The sequence below is a fragment of the Synchiropus splendidus genome, chromosome 6, assembly GCF_027744825.2.
Source record: "Synchiropus splendidus isolate RoL2022-P1 chromosome 6, RoL_Sspl_1.0, whole genome shotgun sequence".
Lineage (NCBI taxonomy): Eukaryota > Metazoa > Chordata > Actinopteri > Syngnathiformes > Callionymidae > Synchiropus > Synchiropus splendidus.
This window is the reverse complement of record NC_071339.1, coordinates 13,594,737-13,613,912: the sequence shown is the minus strand read 5'-3', so window position 1 is coordinate 13,613,912 and position 19,176 is coordinate 13,594,737. Positions and strand designations below refer to the sequence as shown.

General features: G+C 37.8%; 1 protein-coding gene across 6 annotated transcripts in view; it reads right to left on the bottom strand.

Moving 5' to 3' along the window:
- LOC128760036 (ephrin type-B receptor 2) overlaps positions 1 to 15,384 on the bottom strand; it is a 128,329-nt gene extending 112,945 nt beyond the window's left edge. For all 6 annotated transcript variants that reach the window (XM_053866948.1, XM_053866951.1, XM_053866947.1 and 3 more), the window contains exon 1: positions 15,235 to 15,384. In XM_053866948.1, coding sequence (XP_053722923.1) covers positions 15,235 to 15,313 — 79 coding nt within the window. In that variant the 5' untranslated portion in view covers positions 15,314 to 15,384. The remainder of the gene's footprint in view (positions 1 to 15,234) is intronic.
- Positions 15,385 to 19,176: the final 3,792 nt, after the last annotated feature.

Below are 19,176 nucleotides of genomic sequence, written 5' to 3'. Positions count from 1 at the left end.
CAGAGTTTGAGGTTTCATTCCTTAAATTTAATTACATGCAGATGAGACAAGAAAAGTGCTCTATTTTCCCTTTGGAAAATGTAAAACATTGAAAGACTACTATGATACATGACGGTATTGACCTTTGGGGTGACAGATGTGAGATAACAGAAAGTGTAGTATACATATATATATATATCAATGAACCAACTTAAGTTAAAAAAATAGCTAATACTAAGGGGCCATGTGTAGCTCTCTGGGCAAGTCCAGTGATGCCAAAATAAACACCAATAATGATCCAAATATTCTGTTGTTGTTGGACTCAGACAGAGAGTCGAGCAAACAAACGCAGACAGACAGTAAAATGTGCAGGTCTTAATGAGAAGATTAAGTATGATTTTCCTCACTGCACATTTTGTATTAAACACCATCCTGTGTAATGCACTGCTGAGGCTCCATTCTGTCAAGCCTTGCATGAATAAACAGCGCACTAAATACTGCTGCTGACAAGGAAAAGACAGTCATCGCAGAAGCTTTCCAACAAAAATATGTCATTATTGTTCACAGAATTCCACTGACATTGGTCTACACATGCTTCTCAGTTGTGTCCACTGACTGGGGAGCTGAAAGGAACTAATGACTCATGCTCAAGTGATGGATGGACACTGCGCGCCAGAGAGGGCCGGGAGGTAGAGCAGGGGGCTTTAAGATTTAACCCCTCGATGTCACAGGGCCTCTTACCACGATGGGCGACAACCGGGAACGTGACGCACATTAACATGCACAGGTTAAGACACTCAGCCAACCAGCGTGTTCATCAGCTATGTCATCTACATACTGAATCATATGCTGCTTGCACGAGCGAAAAATCTTCTGTGCAGATGGTCTCACTTCAGATTCGAAACTCAGCAATGTAAAGTGCTGTTGGCAGGGCCGTGAGGGACTAAAGCCACGCATCAGCATGAGTAACAGCATCATTGATGTATGTCATGAAAACATAACATTAGTTGGTTATAAAGGGCTTCGAGAAAAGTACGTATGTAGCTTGCTGGAGGAGACAGTGGATCATATGAGTCTCTATAAAGAATACATTTTAATTAACAAATTATCTTCCATATGGACACATTTTGAAAATAATCCTATTATCCACTATTATCCATGTACTTTGAAGAGGACCAACAAATGTTATAAGATTTAATATTACTAATGAGAAACTCTAAATTATCATCAAAGCAATATGAAAACTGATAACATTGAGTCTTACAAAAGGCACAAATAATCTCTTGAAGCCCATTTTGTCCTTTGGTGTGAAAGCTGAGACGATGTGGGGGGAAAACGGAATCATCTGTTGTCATGAAAGGCTTGAGATTGTTTGAATGAACTCTCGCTAAGTGTCCACCCACTTCACGAGAGGCTTGTTGGCAGAATCAAACCCGCGTCATTAGAAGTCTGCCAAAGACCCAGCTTTTATTTGAAACCGATTACAGAGGGAGAAAAATAGAGGGAAATCCTGTTATCTTTAAGTGGTCACTCGAAACAAGAGCTCGGATCCTCAACGGCACCATCTGTAAGCTGAACATTGAGTCTGGGTTGCTCAGTGTTTTTTATGACAACACTGATACAACATCCTTGCACTATTGCACTATTTATGTTACCTTATTGTATTGACACCATCCTATACATTGAAAGCAGTGAATGAGAGAGTTGGGATGCATTTCCCCCTTCTCAAAATGTGCCCTCCTCTCTTTTTAGAATAATACTGAAAATAAAACACACTCAACTCTGACGATGAAACTCTTGAAGTGTTGTCCATATATTCACAACGCTAGAAACACCAGTTGAGATAAAGATATAGCTTTTTTATATTCAGTTGTGATGCCCTTGAGCAAGGAAAATCCCCAAATGCTACAGCTGCTAGGTCCCTATTGGTACAAATCCATGGCAAAGTAGACTTAACAAAAACATTGTGCACTTTCTGCCATCAGTGATGTTTTTGGATTGAATTGGATATTGAACAGAGATCTGGGATCATTTTGCTGTGGGAGGAGCTGAGATGGAGGTGGGGAGGGAGGCTTGAAACTAAAACCAGACAAGGAAAAATGAGGTTTGGACGGAGAGAAAGGATGTGGTTAAGACCCAGTTGGTGTATAAAAAAGGAGATTTGAAAAAAAGAACAAATTTCTTTGCGTTTGTAAATGATTTATTTAGCTATATTGAACACTAAAACATTTTTTTTCACTGTTGTTCTCATCACAAGGTGATGATCACAAACTGAAATGTTTGTGCAACACTGCAGTTTGATCAAAACCATGTATTTTTCTTACCATTACCAAGGCACACAACAAAGACATCAGACAATCCACTAACAACTTCTATTAGACCCTCTAGTTATCACCTCTTCCTCCCGCCCTCTTCCACTGTGCAGCTGTACGCACCGGCTGACACGTTTTAGTGAGAGAAAAAAAGGCAACACCATTTAACACACATCTGGTGCAAACTGACTGACGTCGTACGAGAAAAAAATGGGCACATATGTTCCTTTATGGCCAAAGGCACCATTATGTCTCCCGTGACAACCTGGAAGAAAAGACGACTAAATCATTTGGCAACAGTGACATCCTAATCCAGGAAGGAGTGACAGGTAATGTGTCTGCAAGAAGTGGTGTTTTTCTTCTGGGGGACTTTGGCTGTGAATGTTTCCTATTAGCAGAGGGGTGACAGGTGGTTGATGGTCAGAAGAAGAACACAATGGTCCAGAAGCAGAACAAAGAAAGTAAAGAAAAAGGGCACATTGGAGAAAGAAATTAAGCTTCCTATTTTAAATGTTTGCCCAGCACTAATCATACAAGTGTGTGGATTTCTGAAAGGCTCTGAATCACTGAAGTGAAAGCAGAGAGGCTCACCAACACCTATTCCATCACCTGACAGCTCATGAAAGCAGGGGAGCCGTTCAACTCTCAGACACAATCGTACCGCCGTCAGAACATCATACACCCAAGGACAGGAAGCTAATCCTCAACATGTTTTTTGAATCACCATAAACAGACAGACTCTCCGGCTGCAATAGCAACATGCATGTAGGAGAGCTACCCGACCACTACAAAGTGTCAAACCATTTCTAAGAGAAAGCAGCTTGACTAACGCTCCGAGAGGAGGTGTTGTCAGGCTCCCGATTTGTTGCAGTAACTGTAAACGGTTTGAGGTTCAGTCCCTGCTGTGCAAACTTGCTCCACAAATGCTTTTCTTGTGGTCGCTGTGACTCTTTGAATAGAAGTATCCACAAAATGGTATGTCTTTGGTATACAGTCTATGAAAGTTGAGACTTGGACAAAAAGCACTTCGAAACATTTGCTTTTGCTGTAAATGTTCGATTTTCTTTTTCGTTCCTTTTTTGACATGAATATCTTAGAGCTTTTCTTTAACTCTGGATAGGATAGAAAATTAATTCTGCAATATGACCAACGTGTACAATAAAACCCAAAGCCAGACCTCTACTGATGGACATGGGATCTGTCCACTATCACTATCTGTGATGAAGGATGAAACCTTTCATGCAATTATTGTTTTGTTTTTTTTTCTGCCTCAATTTCATCTGATGTGTAACTGTATGTAATGAAAAGATTATAGCATATCTGATGTGAGACTTTTTTGTCAAATTAGGCTTCTAAAATCAGAGTGCATGCAGCAAAAACAGATTCTGTGTATTTAGATTCTTAAAAAAATGAAGAAGACCCAACCCAATATAACAAAGACATTAGGGCTGTGCATCAACAGGAATCTTGCGATACAAAATGTATCCCGATACAGGAGTGATGCATTGCAATATATTGCAATACAGTAAGTTCACCATATATTGTAATTAGAACCATCATTTTTAAGGAGAAAATCAGATAGTGAAGTACAATTTCACATGCATAAAAACGGGTTTACGGTCATGGTCCTTCAGTTAAATTTTCGCACTATAACATATCACTCCCTTAATCAACAAAATAACAGTACCTAAAAAGAGAAACATTACTATGAAATACGTCATAAATGCAGCAACATCAAATATCAAGACAATATCACACAATCAAGTATCACCATTTTTCAGCAAAAAAGGCACTACAATATATATATAATAAACCAGCGCGATATTTGAGCATAGCATTTTCTTGCAGCCTTAAAGGAAATGAAGCTGAGCTGCTATTTGTTTATTGAATTAAACAATGAGTCAGTGATGTAATGAATTGCATGCGTGTATGGTGTGCTCGTGACATATTTAACTATCTGCAGTGGATTTACTGACATCCATTGCTGCTAGTCCTCTGAGAAGATGAATTTATGCTGTATGAATAACAATATTTTACATGTTTTGCACTATCATATGGCATTCTTTTCATCTAATAGTGTCTGCTGGGTCGCGATATTGATTTCCCAGCCACAGCAGGTCTCCCGGGATCCGCCATGGATTTTCCAGTGGCCGAACCAAATGATCCATTGTGACTTTTACCCGAAAAGGGCTGCCAGGGAAAAGCAAGGAAAACAGTCATCATTTTGCCATCTCCCTTTAAACCTGCCTCCTGCTTTCTCAGATATGTGGCCACTAGTGAGGAAGCAGACATCACTCATGAAACACAAGGAAGTGGATGTCTCCTTCACAGCTCTGACTTGAGCGTCACCACAGTGCTTGCATTACAAATAAAGATTGTTTCACCATAACATTTTTGATAAGTAAAAACATTTAGCTTTAATATTCATTAGCATTAAATATAAACACAAAGTGAGGACTAAGACCCTCATTGAACCACTTAGTACAAAGGTTTTGCAAGTGGAGCAGGCCATTCAGGCGAGTTGCAAATGTTCATACAAATCAAAATTATTTGGCATAGTATAGTTCACTTGACGCATATAGATGTTTCTGTGCACACCGGAATGAAAGCAAGAATTCATGACAATAGAACCACAGATTTTTCTACTTAGTGCAGTCTTCATTTGTGTGCACACTGACAGCGTGCCAGAATCGATAACATGGTTGTGATAAATAAAGTTAGTTTTAGTTTAACCTAATTCTTCTAATTTCTTCAAGGCATTAAGAAAATTTCGATGTAGGTTAAAGTAAATGCATTATAATTATATTTCAGGCAGCGGTGCAAGTGTGGCACACTAACAACTTCAGAAATATTTTATATTTTCTCATACTACCCATTTGTATTTTGTCTCCTTCTTTTTTGCAAGCTTGGATTCAAACTTAAAACGGCATATTCAGGGCAACTTTTAAATATCAATTAAATTAAAAATACATGAATACAACCCTCAAGGAAGCACTGTAGTAAAGCACCCAGAGCACAAGCTTCAATTGCAAACATGAAATAGTTATGACAAACAGTCAAGTATTTATACAGATAAATTGCAGAAGAGATAGATTTTAATGCTCATATCACCATGCAGGTCATGTCTAATAGAATGAACTACATTTTGTTACCTGCTATACTCGTTATACTAGTCATAATATGAGGTACGACACTAACTGGATAACAAGGACTGGACAAGACTGAATGTTAAAAATACAACATTAAAACAATTTAGCCAACATACCTGAACAGCAAACTTGCGTTATTTCAAGGGATGCACCAATCGATTGATGCTCATATCCTTAATTTCACATGAACAGAGATTTCTTTTTTTCCGAAACCGATTCTATCTGATAGATCTATCAAGCATGTAGGTCTATCCCTACCACAGTCCACTGCAGCATGCTCCAGCTTATATAATGTAGCGTTTTAAAGTTGAAGCAAGTCCTTTATGAAAGAGCAGATAGATGTGCAGCAAACCACAACACATGGAACCAAAAATCATCACACAAAAAACGGCCATCATATCAGAGATACTTTTCAGATATATCCACAGCCTGATAAAAACTCAGAACACTTTGTGTTGTTCTGTTGTTGGCTTGTTTGTTTTATTTATTGAGTTTATTTTATTTTAAAACCAAACTACTGCAATATTGGAAGATATTGTTTTTCAATAATACAATTAAAGTGTTCTGTCAAGTATAAAAAAAAATAGAAAACCTAATAAAATTGGAATCAGGAGGTCAAGGCTTTAAAGAAAATCAGCCAGATCATCAAATTATTTCCATATTTTCTGCATACCACATTTTCATGATTTCATGATGTCAGCAGCATTCATCCGAACAAGTGTTATTTGGCAAAGCAGCTGACCACACTCTAACTCCACAACATCCACATTTTTACAGAAGCATGAGAGCTTTTGCAACCAGAAGGTTGTGTTTACCATAGACTTCGCAGTACATAACATCTGCAATTAAGATAGATATGATGGCGCTCCATAAACACCATGAGGGAGGTCAAATCATTTCCAGGGGTTGGTTATTGATTCTAGTGCTGTAAGCTGAGGTAGAGGAATTTTATTGATGCAAGGTCAGAAAACAAGCAGTGACCTGCCGAATCTATTATTACGTTGACTTATTTAATAATAGTGCCAGTCCCAGAACACTTCTGTTGTGTTCGCCAACATCCATACCGATGTTATTAGACAATCACCAGGACCTCAACAGAATTTGAGATATCTTTCTGTCTGAAGTTTAATTGCTACATCCATCTACAGTACATCTACAAACTCGCTCTACATAACAGAGTACACTTTTACACTTACACTAAAACTTTCAAAAGCCGCTCAAGTGTAATTTCACACAGCACAATAACACCTGTCTGTCAATCATACAGTGTAACATTGAATAAGTACAGTAATTCCAGAGAAATACAGAGATAATGAATGAAACACATGGGGAACAAAATGACCATGAAATGGTAATCCTATAGCTTGAACCTCCAGGTTTTGTGTCAACCGTGACGTTAGTTAATACTATTAAAGTATGCAAATTGGGGAATATATTTGTCATTAAGATGAGTATGATAGTTAGGTAAACATTTAAAATGTGGATGGATGATCGACAAATATGGCATTGATTGTACCATAACGTTTTTGTACATATATAGCACAAAAACGGGTCGGTATGTTATGTGGTATACTGCGAATTTCAGTTCAATGACACTACCACACAAAATGTGGTGTATAATGAATACTACTTTTAATAATCTATACTTTCCTCCCATTATCCAATTCATATGTCTGTGGGGGAAGGAGGGGCGGTAAGTAAACCAACTGACAGTTAACCCTCTATTCAATGATTTTCAATGACACCCCAGGGGGCAAACATAATTTTCACTGTTTTACTAATTTGATTACAAGCATTATTGTATAGAGCGGTATGTTCTCATCGACAATAGACGTCTGATGCAACACTAGGCCAAAAATGTGTTTTAATTTTTTGTGTGACACATATAACTTTAGTTGGACACTGTTATCATACATTCAACCAAATAGCTTCAGATATATTCAACACCCTTTTCCAGTAAGAGCCAGTTTAACATGACAAACAACTGAGAGGCCGATCCCCTTAATAGTCAAAGAAAAACACAAATTAGCTGCAGCTCTCGAAAACCAGGCAGAAGTTAGAGCCAAAGGCCAAATCTGATAATTGCCTTGTGCCAATTCCCTATTCTCCACATTAATACAACTTCTGTACTGTAAAACTACTTATCCACTCTATAACAATGACAACCATTTCTCTCACTTGATCTCTCCTTTTTCCAGAACTTTTTTATTATTCATCAGAGATTTTAAAGGCAAATTATTTCAAGGGAGACCAGAGCAAAATGTCTCCGATGCCTCAGATGAAGAGAACTACAATAAATAGTGGCACACATACAGTACACAAAGTACGAATGAGCAGTGGCTAAATCAAGAAAACACCAGCTACAAAACAGCAAAGTCGACCAGCGCAACACTAATTGGGAAAAACACGACGGCAAACCGGCAACACCTCGGCTGGGTTGTGTCCCAATAAGCTGGACTCTGTGACCGTGAGTGAGTCAGGAGGAGTCTTGGCTGTTCCTCTGATGTGTCTGCAGCTTAGCTGAAATGCAACGCATCAGCCTCATCACAAGGGGGAAAAGAGAGCATAGGTTCAGACTATATGTGTGTCTCTACGTTACAAGAAGTCATGATGCACTTCATGCTGAGTTGGTAACTGCTAGCAAAGAGAAGCCCATCAGCACCCGTGTAGGGTATACGGCTTGATTGTGCTCAAAGGGAGAAGGAAGGGGGGGCACGTTGTCAATGTGGGTCATGGAGAACAGACGGAAGGGGTCAGAAAGAAAGAATAGGGGAGAGAAAGAGATGGGCCAAAAACAAAAAACAAAGGGCAGATGTCACGTGGCTCCAGAGTCGCAGATGGATGTGATGTGCCGAGCCACACATAAGCACTGGTCCAGGTAGAAAAGACTTCCCTTTGTGATGTAGATGGAAATCAGTCAGGCTTTGTCTCTCCCGATGGCCTCCACTACAGCAGACGTAGAGAGCCGAGTCTCATAGAGGGAGCCACACAGTACCTGGATGTGTATGAGTGTGTGGACGAGGTTCTCAGAAACATGGTCTGACCTATGCCAGGGTCCATTCTTGCTTCTGATTCGGCTGCTGTCTATTTCAGCTGCATGTTAGCTGTAGAACTGCTTATAACAAGGAAACTATAAATGCATATGAACGCACATTTGAATGGAAAATGTGACAAACTGGACCTTGAGCTGCTAATTATCCCAGTCACCAACAATAAAACTGTATATTATATGCTGTCATTTATGAACTAAAACTGACCTGAATTCAATCGCTCCATATTTTCTAATTAGGGCAGGAAGTTTTTGTGTGGCGGGAACAAAGTGAAATAATTTCCCAGCTTTATATTCTCTGACCAACAACAAAACCCGCCTTCAAGCCTTCATTATAATTTCAGTGAAATTAATTTAAAAGGGCTGAAGCAGTACAGTCAGAAATGACATTGTTGCTCTGCCACTCGTCTTGTGACTGTGTTTCTGTTGTGAATCAAGCCGGCAAATACGGTCTTCTGTCCTTTAATGACTTCCTTCCCTAGCGGACTGGATGAATCAGGCAGCCCCTAATAAATATGACTTACCAAGAGGCGGCACATTTCCAATTAACATTTGCTAATTAAGATAGCAGGAGGGAAGAACACCCTTGATCTTGATTCCTTTGTGAAGCATTAGTGAGGTTACACAGAGGTAAAAGGAAGTTTCAATCTATTTATTTCAATTATCCCGCCAGTCAGCAAGAAACACGCAAACTTGACTACGTTGGGGTGAGCTCCCTGGATGACATCCAGCTCGGCTGAAAACCCAAATTAATTTATGGCGTCTGCCGGGGTACTCGTAATACACAAGAGAACACCCATAACGTCGACAGCCTTCAATTTGTAGCATTTTTTAATGCTTGTCAATATATTTATATTATATATATTTGTAAGTTATATATATAATATATGAATCATGAATAAAAAAGCGAATGCTCGCCATTACAATCACACTTCCATATATAGATATATATATATATATAGTATCTTAACAAGCTTGAAGTATCTGACAATATGAACCTAAGAGAAATTGCAACCACAGTCCGTCTTTGTCTAACTTATTTTGCTGGTGATTTGAAACTCTGCCAACTTATTTGAGGATTAACGACACATCAGGAATGCCTATTCCCCCTTAGATTAGCCAACTGTTTTTCGGTAGCTATTGACTGCAGACATATAAGGTTTCATATTGAGGATCCTAAACATCTGCTGACTGTGAAAATATTTTCATTTTCTGATAGCATCAACTCCCAAGCATAAGCCAAGCAGCTGGTGTCTACAAAGCAAACAAGCCTGATTGTGGTCCAATGGGGCCCGGAATTTAACGCCCATTGTTTTCTCAAAAAATAAGTATTAAGAGACAAACATGGGCAGACTTTGGTCAATTAACGAAATAAAAGGATGTGACAAAACTATATTTTCAGAACCACTTGGCGAAAACTTCAGATGGATGTTGTACAGCATGTTTGGCTTGGCCTGCCTTGACTTGTCAGTCAGTAGGTCTGTGTTTTTAAATCTATAAAGGACTACTCGCCAGGGTGGTGCTTTAAGTCTGCACTATGGTAAGCTGATCCTTACACTCTCCAGCTATACTTTGCACTGTATTGCATGAAAGAGAACAGAAGGGCTCTTGACTAAAATAAGAACTAAATCTGAGAGTGCAGATCCAAGGCAGTAGAAACAGCAGAACATTCAACCTTTCATCCATTTACATTTTTTGTTACTGCCGATAAAATAACTTTATACCTATTAAATTTTTGTAATAGCTTTTTACTCTTGAAATACGAATAAAGCAGAAGAACAACCTATTTTGTTTATGAAATGCTAGTTTATGTGATCTTTCTTTCATTTACATCATTTATACAGTGTAAAAGCCACAATAAAAACACATGTAGAAAGCACAGCTTCATATGGGACAACCAAGTACAACGCATGGCAAACCAAAACCAAAAAAAAAAAAAAACTAGCAAATATCATCACAAACTTTATAGTCATGGGGATGATGTCTATTCAACTTGTGTGGCAATTTCAAGAATATCATTAGAATTGTGCTATAAGAAAATTAAGATAAAAGAAAAAAACACTATATGTACTGATATGTTTTTTTGTGTGTGTCATGGTCATCACCAGAGAAGTATGATGAACATGATGTGCACCACAGCAGATCCTGTTGTGCGTTGGAACTGCACCACCAGCAGCTTCACAAGTAGAGTTGCACCTCCTTCCTTCTGCCAGCAACTTTTCTATGACAATTTCACCCCTGCTTATGTATACGAGGGAAATTTGCTTCACCCTGTTTTTAAATTAACCTGAGCGAACCGTAATCCACACATTTGCTCAATACTGTAAAACACAGACCTATTTCAAATGGTAAATCATTCCTTAAAGGCACTTGTCTGTTTATATAACACTAATTTTGAGGATAAAAACGAACCGACAACCATTGTTAAGAGTTTATTCAAAACCTTTTGCGCATAGAAATTATAGCAGACAAACACACTAAGCGCTGACCATACTTGGGCATAATTAATACAGAAAATATGACTCAAGATGAATGGGAGGCAATACTAATCCTACACAAGGTCATCAATAAGGGCACATTAGCAACCAAGAGAGTGTGCAGCTTTATTCGAGGCAGATTTAAAGAAAATGCGAGGTACTCCAGGCTTAATCTGACCCTAAAGGTAGTAGTAGATGTCTCGGAAATGCAACACCCCCACAAAGTGAAACAACTGGTACCAGCACTAATTGAAATTTTGCATGCAAAGTGACAATGCCCGAACCCACTGTAGCATGGATTAAGGCTTGAATAGAGACAGATTCTTTGTGAAAGCCTACTGCGGCGGTTGGCGTGCAGAACGGCTCCCTGCATCTGCTCATTGGGTGGACTGAGAAAACACTAGGATTGTATACGCTCGCTCGTTTTACCTTTATCTAATCCCGTTTTGGGGCCTGAGTGGGATGATCCTTTGTGACTGCACCAGTTCCATGCTACACTTGCGTACAACTTGCCACAAAAAGCTCTTTAAAAAAGAGCGATACATTACCTTTCCTAAACTTATGCTGGGATTTTAAAGAGTATTAAACAGACAGCGTTAATAACATTTTGAACGGTTTATCTTCGGATTGATGTATACTCAACTGTTTATCCAATGAAATCCAAATGTAACTATTTTCAACATAAATTCATACCAAAATTGTAGAAAATGCAATTTAATCGAGACAGGATTAGATAAAATACTCAGTCGGCATCATTTTGAATACGGGAGCAAAGACCCTTAAGCCAAGACACATATTGGGCAATTCATTAAAATTGTAATTATTACATAATAACTAGAAACAATACAAACAAACAACACTAATACAAGTCAAATAGTATTATAAAAGAAATGATTACATTAAATATGAAACACCACAATTATAATTAACTATTAATAATAATTAACACACTTGCATTGTCAAATATATATATTTTTAAATTATTGTTTGTGTCTGTGCTACTACAAATAATTGTCATACATATTCTGCTACATCAGTTTTGTGTCCCTCTTTGCAAATACATATTTTGTGATTGACAAAAAATGTATTAGAATTTGAATTGTTACAATGATGAGGCATTATGGTAGCAATATAGAGCAGACATTAAAAAATTATATATTTCCTGCTTTTCTTTTTTTTCGTTTTGTTTTTTTTAAACCACAATTTACTCTTCATTGGAAGTTTTGGTTTGAGAATGAGCTATACACTGAAATGTGATTAAATCTGGGAGACATCTTTTGAAAACATCTCACTGTGATCTCACTCTACTGTGCTTCACCAGCCACCATTGTGGTTTCGGTCCCATATTTACTTCAAACAGAAGACGAAGGGAAAAATGCGTCACAGTCATCTATCATCCTGTTGACCCAAACAACAACAATTCGCATATGTGTCTTTGGCAGACAATTACTGTATTGTAGCAACACGGTCGTGTCTAAAAAACCACAAACTCTAATGCCAAAACAACAACAACAGAGGCCAATTGATCATACCAGCAAACTTCATCCTCCCGAACAGTACAGAACTCCTATTGCGGATGCGTCGGACAGTAAATCCACTTCATATGAAAAGCAATGCAGGTTCATAAGCATAAAAACTTGTGACAATGAATGTGAGAAGAACACAACATGTTAACATTGTTTCCAACAGTACATTTAAATCTGGCATCGGCAGATTGTGCTGAAAAACATACAACAATATCAATAAATCTAAACTGTTAAAATGCCAGATATTTTATTCCAAAATTCACTACAAGTGAATTATTTTACAAAAGTTTTAATTATTTTAACGGTTTGGAGAATGATTTACTGCATATTTTCAATGTCATTTTGCCTCAATTTTACCATAATTGAAATATAGTAGTTAGTCATTAGTTCTCAGACTGCAGGACTGCAAATAGCCGCCACAGCTAATTCGGCCTGTATAATGATAGTCATCATTTGAAGTTGAGTTAGTTTGCCACATATTTATTATTTCATTGAAAATAAGAAGTTCTCCAAATTAATTCACAACAACTATTATCATGTAACAGGTGAAAATTATTAGGAACGGTGGGAAGTACAAAGACCTATTGAAGTTAGTGAAGTGAAGTTAGTGAAATACATACAGATCATACACGAGAAGACTGTTCTCAATTGAATATAATAATATAAATAAATGAATTCATAAAGACTTCACGACAAGCTCCACAGTCACTGCACATATTTCAAAACTGCCTTACGCATGAACTTTGCCCAAAAGAAGCCGACTTCCACTGCAACTCACATTAACACCAATCAACAATCTAAAGTGGTTTCACATTCACATGGGATAAATGAAGTGCCTTTGAAAGATGGTTGAATGTCACAGTTGATGAACGACAGCTAGCGTTTTCCCACATGGTTAGACTGATTACAAGGATGGGGAGGGGGTGGCCTTCACTGTCAGAAAAGAGATAATAAGGAGAAGGAAATAACACCTAAAAAATATGTATAAATCAACTATTCATTAACGGATAACTACTACTAATCTGAAAGTAGAAAAAACAACCAACAATGTCAGTCTTCTCTGACTAGGAACTCAAGTGCCTAGAAAAACACAGGAAGATGACGCCCTGTCAAACCCTTTTTTTCGAGTTACTCACGCCAAACAAATCTACCCATGGGTTCAAGGCTGATGCATCATGGGATGCTGTTTTTTCTTCATTTGTTTGATTAAAGCTGTTGTGACCTCTTTTTCAACCCGTTACTTCTCGTACGTAACATAAACCTGCTTTTTCATTGGTCGTTCAAGTAGAGCGACTCAAAAGGATAAAATGAAGGGGTGGGGGGAGCAGTGCGATGGCGGTTCCAAACACTCCCTGCGTTCCAAATACACGGACCTCTCCTCAGTTAAATACTAAAATCAGTCCAACAGCTTCATTATTGACTTCAATATTTGTATTAAATCTATTGTCAGTCCTTTTTTTTGGTATTAACACTATGTGAGATTAGATTGTCTCTGTGATGGAATCTCACCTTCTAAAAGCGTTCAACATTCAGGGATCAGTAGCACAGTGATGTGAATGCCATGTCGACATCTGAGCGTTGACCCATTCCGAGACTGAATGAGGTCTGTGTTTTTAAGGCCCAGAATTGTAATTTGTTTGAAATGGACAAACATGTGCAATATGTGTTCGTAACGGTCTATAACTGTCAACAAAGATTTAGTAATGTAAAATAGTTGTGAATAAATTATACGCCTTCTAAATTAAAATCCAAAAGGGGTATTTAAAAAAAAAAGAATCAGTGCAAGGCTACGAGTTTGTGTTTGTATGCACAGTTTGTGTATAGGAGTGATTTAGAAACCTATCAGATTTAATATTCCTAGAGATGAATATAACTCAGAGTATTATAATGGCAAATGAAGAATGGTAGAAAATAATATAATAATTTTATTACTATATTATATTATTTATTTTTAGGTACACTATAATTATATTATCACAGGATTTCATTTTGATGTTTTTCTTATATTGCGTTTTCAATTCAATAATGTGTATTGTAATGTGTATTTCTCGTCTCTCTTCTCTTACATTACATTATTTAGCAATATGATGAGAAATTTAACTGGACAATATTTTACACAATTTTGACAGCTACAGAATGTAATAATCTGAAAAGCAGTTTATTATACGTCATACTGACAATCTGATGAGAGAAACCTAGTGCATAACCGTTCAATATTACTAACACATGCGTGTCAGTATAATCTATTCGTCTGTATTAAGTGCAACTGAAATACAGTTCCCCAATAACGCAGAGCACTGGGAGCAATGGCATTTAAAATATAATATCAATGAGGATATTTTGTTTTCCTTCTTGTCCATATGAAAGAACCTGCCCAGTGATCTATGACTGTTTGACAACTCAGGCACACACCTCTTCTAAAACACAAGACCTCCTCGGTTTGACTTAACATTCAGATAATGACTGTATCTTCATTTATCGTACACTTTTACGCTCTTCATACGGACTGAATGAGCCGCATACCTGCGAAGATGCGGGAGCACGCTTTTGTGCTGCACCAGCATCCTCCCGCCTGTTGTTTCAGCTACACAATGAAAGGTTTAAATTTCGCCACATTTTACGAAATGACCGGTAAAAAACTGAAGACGCTTTGGTTAGCATCCTTAGCAAACATGAGCGCACGCGCTTTTGTCAGAAACTCCAGCGCTCGTTCCGCTGGGATGGAATAACACGTTGGCTTACCTTCGACAGCTATTACGGCCGGTATGGTCCATAATATCCATAGAAAATCCATTATTGGCCACTTCGGAGGTCCAGACATTCACATGAAACACGTCCCGAGAGCCATTGACAGCAGCCGCAGCGAGGGGACAGGCGGTCCTTCACCTCCGACAGAGCGGTCGCTGATAGTCGGCAATACCAACTCAAATCTGAACCACGTTTGGACTACACCAAAATAGCACAGACGGAGGGGAGCAAAACCTCACCAATAAAGTATCTATGAAGCTAACGGATATACGGTCCGCGTTGATACGCTTCAACACAACTTACATGTGTTTTTACAAAGATATTATTGTAGATATATCTTTCAAAATCAAAACAGTGCACTCGAGCGTGACGACAATTGAAGCTGCCACCCCTACCTTGCATATTAAGCTCTCCCAACTGCCAATCTCGGACCGGAGCAGCCTCACCTACAGATAATTAAGTGTTTTGGAACCGACCGGTGCATTTATAAAAGATTGGGCGACTTATTCTCTGCTTCACTTCTTCGGAGTATTTTCGCTTTTTCCAGCGCTTCTCTTCGCGGTAGTCCCGCGTCCTGTTCGTGGTGGTCAACAGGTGACGGACCGCAACCACTGTAAGTACCTTCATGTTTAGTTTGAAAGCTGAGCAAAGTATCCTGTTTTTAGTTGCTTCATTTTTTATACAGTGTCTAATAATATACAAATCGACTCCTGTGAGAGTATGGTAATGGAAAAGTTTAATTTACCTTAACATTGTGTGCCAGCGTGCGTGCGAGTGAGAGAGCGTACGAGCATAAATGCGTGTCATTATGACACTAATTCTATCAATATTTTTGGTATATTATATTATATTTTTGTATTACAGCTGCACCACACCATACTCAACAATTACATTGAAATGTGACTGTTTTTCAGCATATTAGTGCTATTATTTTATACCCTGCAAGCACATGAGAACGTCTGTAAAGCAATGTAATATTGCATTTGATAATGATGTTCATTCAGATCCATTATATTACAATCTGTTGAATATCTTGGACAGCAAACCTCTTGCACCAATACCAGCATACATATTCACTGTATTCCAGGAGCAAAAGCACAAAAAAACAACAACATATATATATATATATATATATATATATATATATATATATATATATATATATATATATATATATATATATATAATGGCCCAAATGCGTAGTTACCTGTAATTCTAAATAATTGAGTAGTAAATCCCTGTCTTACTATCACACTTGACAATGTATCAGTATTATTGACTGATTCCGCAGTGCAGACATTTCTGCGTAAAATTGTTTGTCTGAGCGATCAATCAGGTAGGAAGTGCTTCAGGAAAGTGATGATTGATTTGGTGTTTTGATGGGCTCTGAACTTTCACATCACATGGATAAGTTCCCATGACTGAAAAGGCCAGTGTGTCATTTTTTTTCGGCAGTTATTTTGCCATCACACAGAGATATAACTTCCTGCTGGATGCACGCTTTTTCTCCAGAACATGAATCATCATAAAACTGTAATCAGAGGATGCAGTCCTGGCGCAAATTGCCACTGAACATCAAGCATGTGGCCATCAATCCTGGGAAATTCATGAAAATTGAAAAGCTGTGGCATTTGTCACTGCTTAAATGCTGAATTCAAATGATGGTTTTTAAATAACTACGCTTCACTCTCAGTGGTCTTTAAAAAGGATTTTAAGGTTATCGAACATGAAATGAACATTTAAAAAAAAATTAAAAAAAAGATTTATATGAATGTTATGAAATGGGTTATTACAATCCATCCACATAAAAACATGACATCAGTAGTTCTAGTATTTTGAGCTTGGTCTCTTACTACTAAATTGACTTTACTTACCTGTATATGATTTGATATCTGATAATTGTTCACCAATTTGAAAAGGATGACAATAAATTGTTCTCTCACATGATGGTATTACTTAGTATTTCTGTGGTAAATATTAATAATTCACAGTAGCGTAGAACACAAAAACCAAAGAACTTCATATAAGCTACATAAATAAAAAGCTGAAAACGCAAAAATATAGCCTGTTAAATCAAATAAAATTACCACACACACAGACACCTGCGTACACTGTTTGTGAGCCATCTATGAAATTGCAAGTTAAAAATCAATTGTTAATTGTAAAATATGGAATTGTTGTTGTTATTATTATTAGTGGATCTGGATTCAGCTATAGTTTTTGACTCATTTAGCGTTGAGCTATTGACGTCATGTCACAGTCCTTGTGCATGATGACGTTGTTGGGTAATTGTTCCCGGCACTCTTTGCTTCTACTGAGTTTGAGTGCATTGATTCCAGGTCAGTGGATGAGCCGACCCGACCCGAGATCATGTTCAGGTGATGACAACACGTGGAACCAAGTGGCAACTCACTGAGAGAGCAAATTTCTCCTCCTCTAATGAGTTCAATGTGAGCTGCGCGTCGAGTCGGCTGAGGAAACCAGCTTGATAAAATGACATTAACCCTCCTCTGAATTCTCCCCCATAGTAGTGTTGTACTCCAAACTGAAGTTGTAGTGTCATTTGTAAGTTGAATTTAAATAATAGGGAGCTAAGTAAAAAATACTCAACTGGCTTAATGTAACTGAGTAATAGAATACAGGAGTATGCAGTGGGAATTTAAAAGATGGAAGAGAGAAGTAAAGTGGATAAAAGTGTTCAAGCAAACTAAAAATAATTTAAAAAAACAATTTAAAAATGTGTAATAATTTAGTAGCGCCAAAAATATGTGCTTTTGAAATCTGCCCATTACTGTTCATACGCTTCAAGACAGTTCCAGCTATAAATTACAATCCAACCATCCCACCACAAATTTAGCTATTTTAAAATAAAGATTTTTTTTTTTTTCATGATGAACATTACCACAGTGTGTACTGTAGTGTATGATATTTTCTTGGTGGCGTTTTTCTTGGCTTGTTTCTTCTGGCCAGAAACATACAAATAAATCTAGAATGCAGCAGTGGTTGTCCCTCAGGATATGAACTAGTGACCTATCTAGAGTGTTCTGTCTTTTTCCAGATGATGTAGGGATTAAGCCCACATGACCCTGGCGTGCCAGGACAAACGTTTCATGATGATTCATTAAATTATTTTGAAAATATACAGTCCAAGTAACATTTATTGCTATCATAAAAATAAAAATACATTTATTTTTATTTTTATGATAGCAAAAATTATGATAGCAAAGTGTTTAGCCATCGAGAGAATTCTGTTATTCTAGCTAAATGTATGCAGCAAAATATTGATTCTATTGCTTAGCTCAGTCTTGTTGCGTCACCGCTTCAACACTGCCACCTGGATTCCGTATGTGGAACTGTTTTACTATCTTCACCACTGCCATACTTGGCTTCTCCTGTTGCGCAGCGCAAAGGTGGAAGAAGTGAACATTGAATAGCCCTTTTTCAATTTCATTTTGAATTCCATTGAGGAAAGCAATGTTTGTCCAGACGGTTTTCTGCTTTGTGTCTTCCACAATCTTCTGTTTAAGGAATGCCTTCCATATTAAATGGCATCTGAACTTCATCAATCTCTTCTGGAATATGATATTTAATGTCGATGTTCATTTCACTCTCCACTGCGGTTTCATTGTCTGTCCCGAACATCCACTCCAATCTGACCCAAATCGGCCTCTCTTCTTTCCGAGGTCAGCGGCGGGTCACTTGTGCATGTTTCATTTGGCACTGGTGTGCCCTTATTTCCTTCACTCAGGCTTGGACAGTTTTTTTTTTAAACGCCTTACACTGAATTATGTCTTAAGGCTTCTCCTCTTTCCGTAATACGCACGTCCCACTTTAAACAGAGCTACTTCAGTTTTTACTTGTCTCCTTTTTTTGCTTTTTGACCAAAGTGAAGAAATTGGATCACTCTGACCATGTACTGTATAATAAAATCTGACA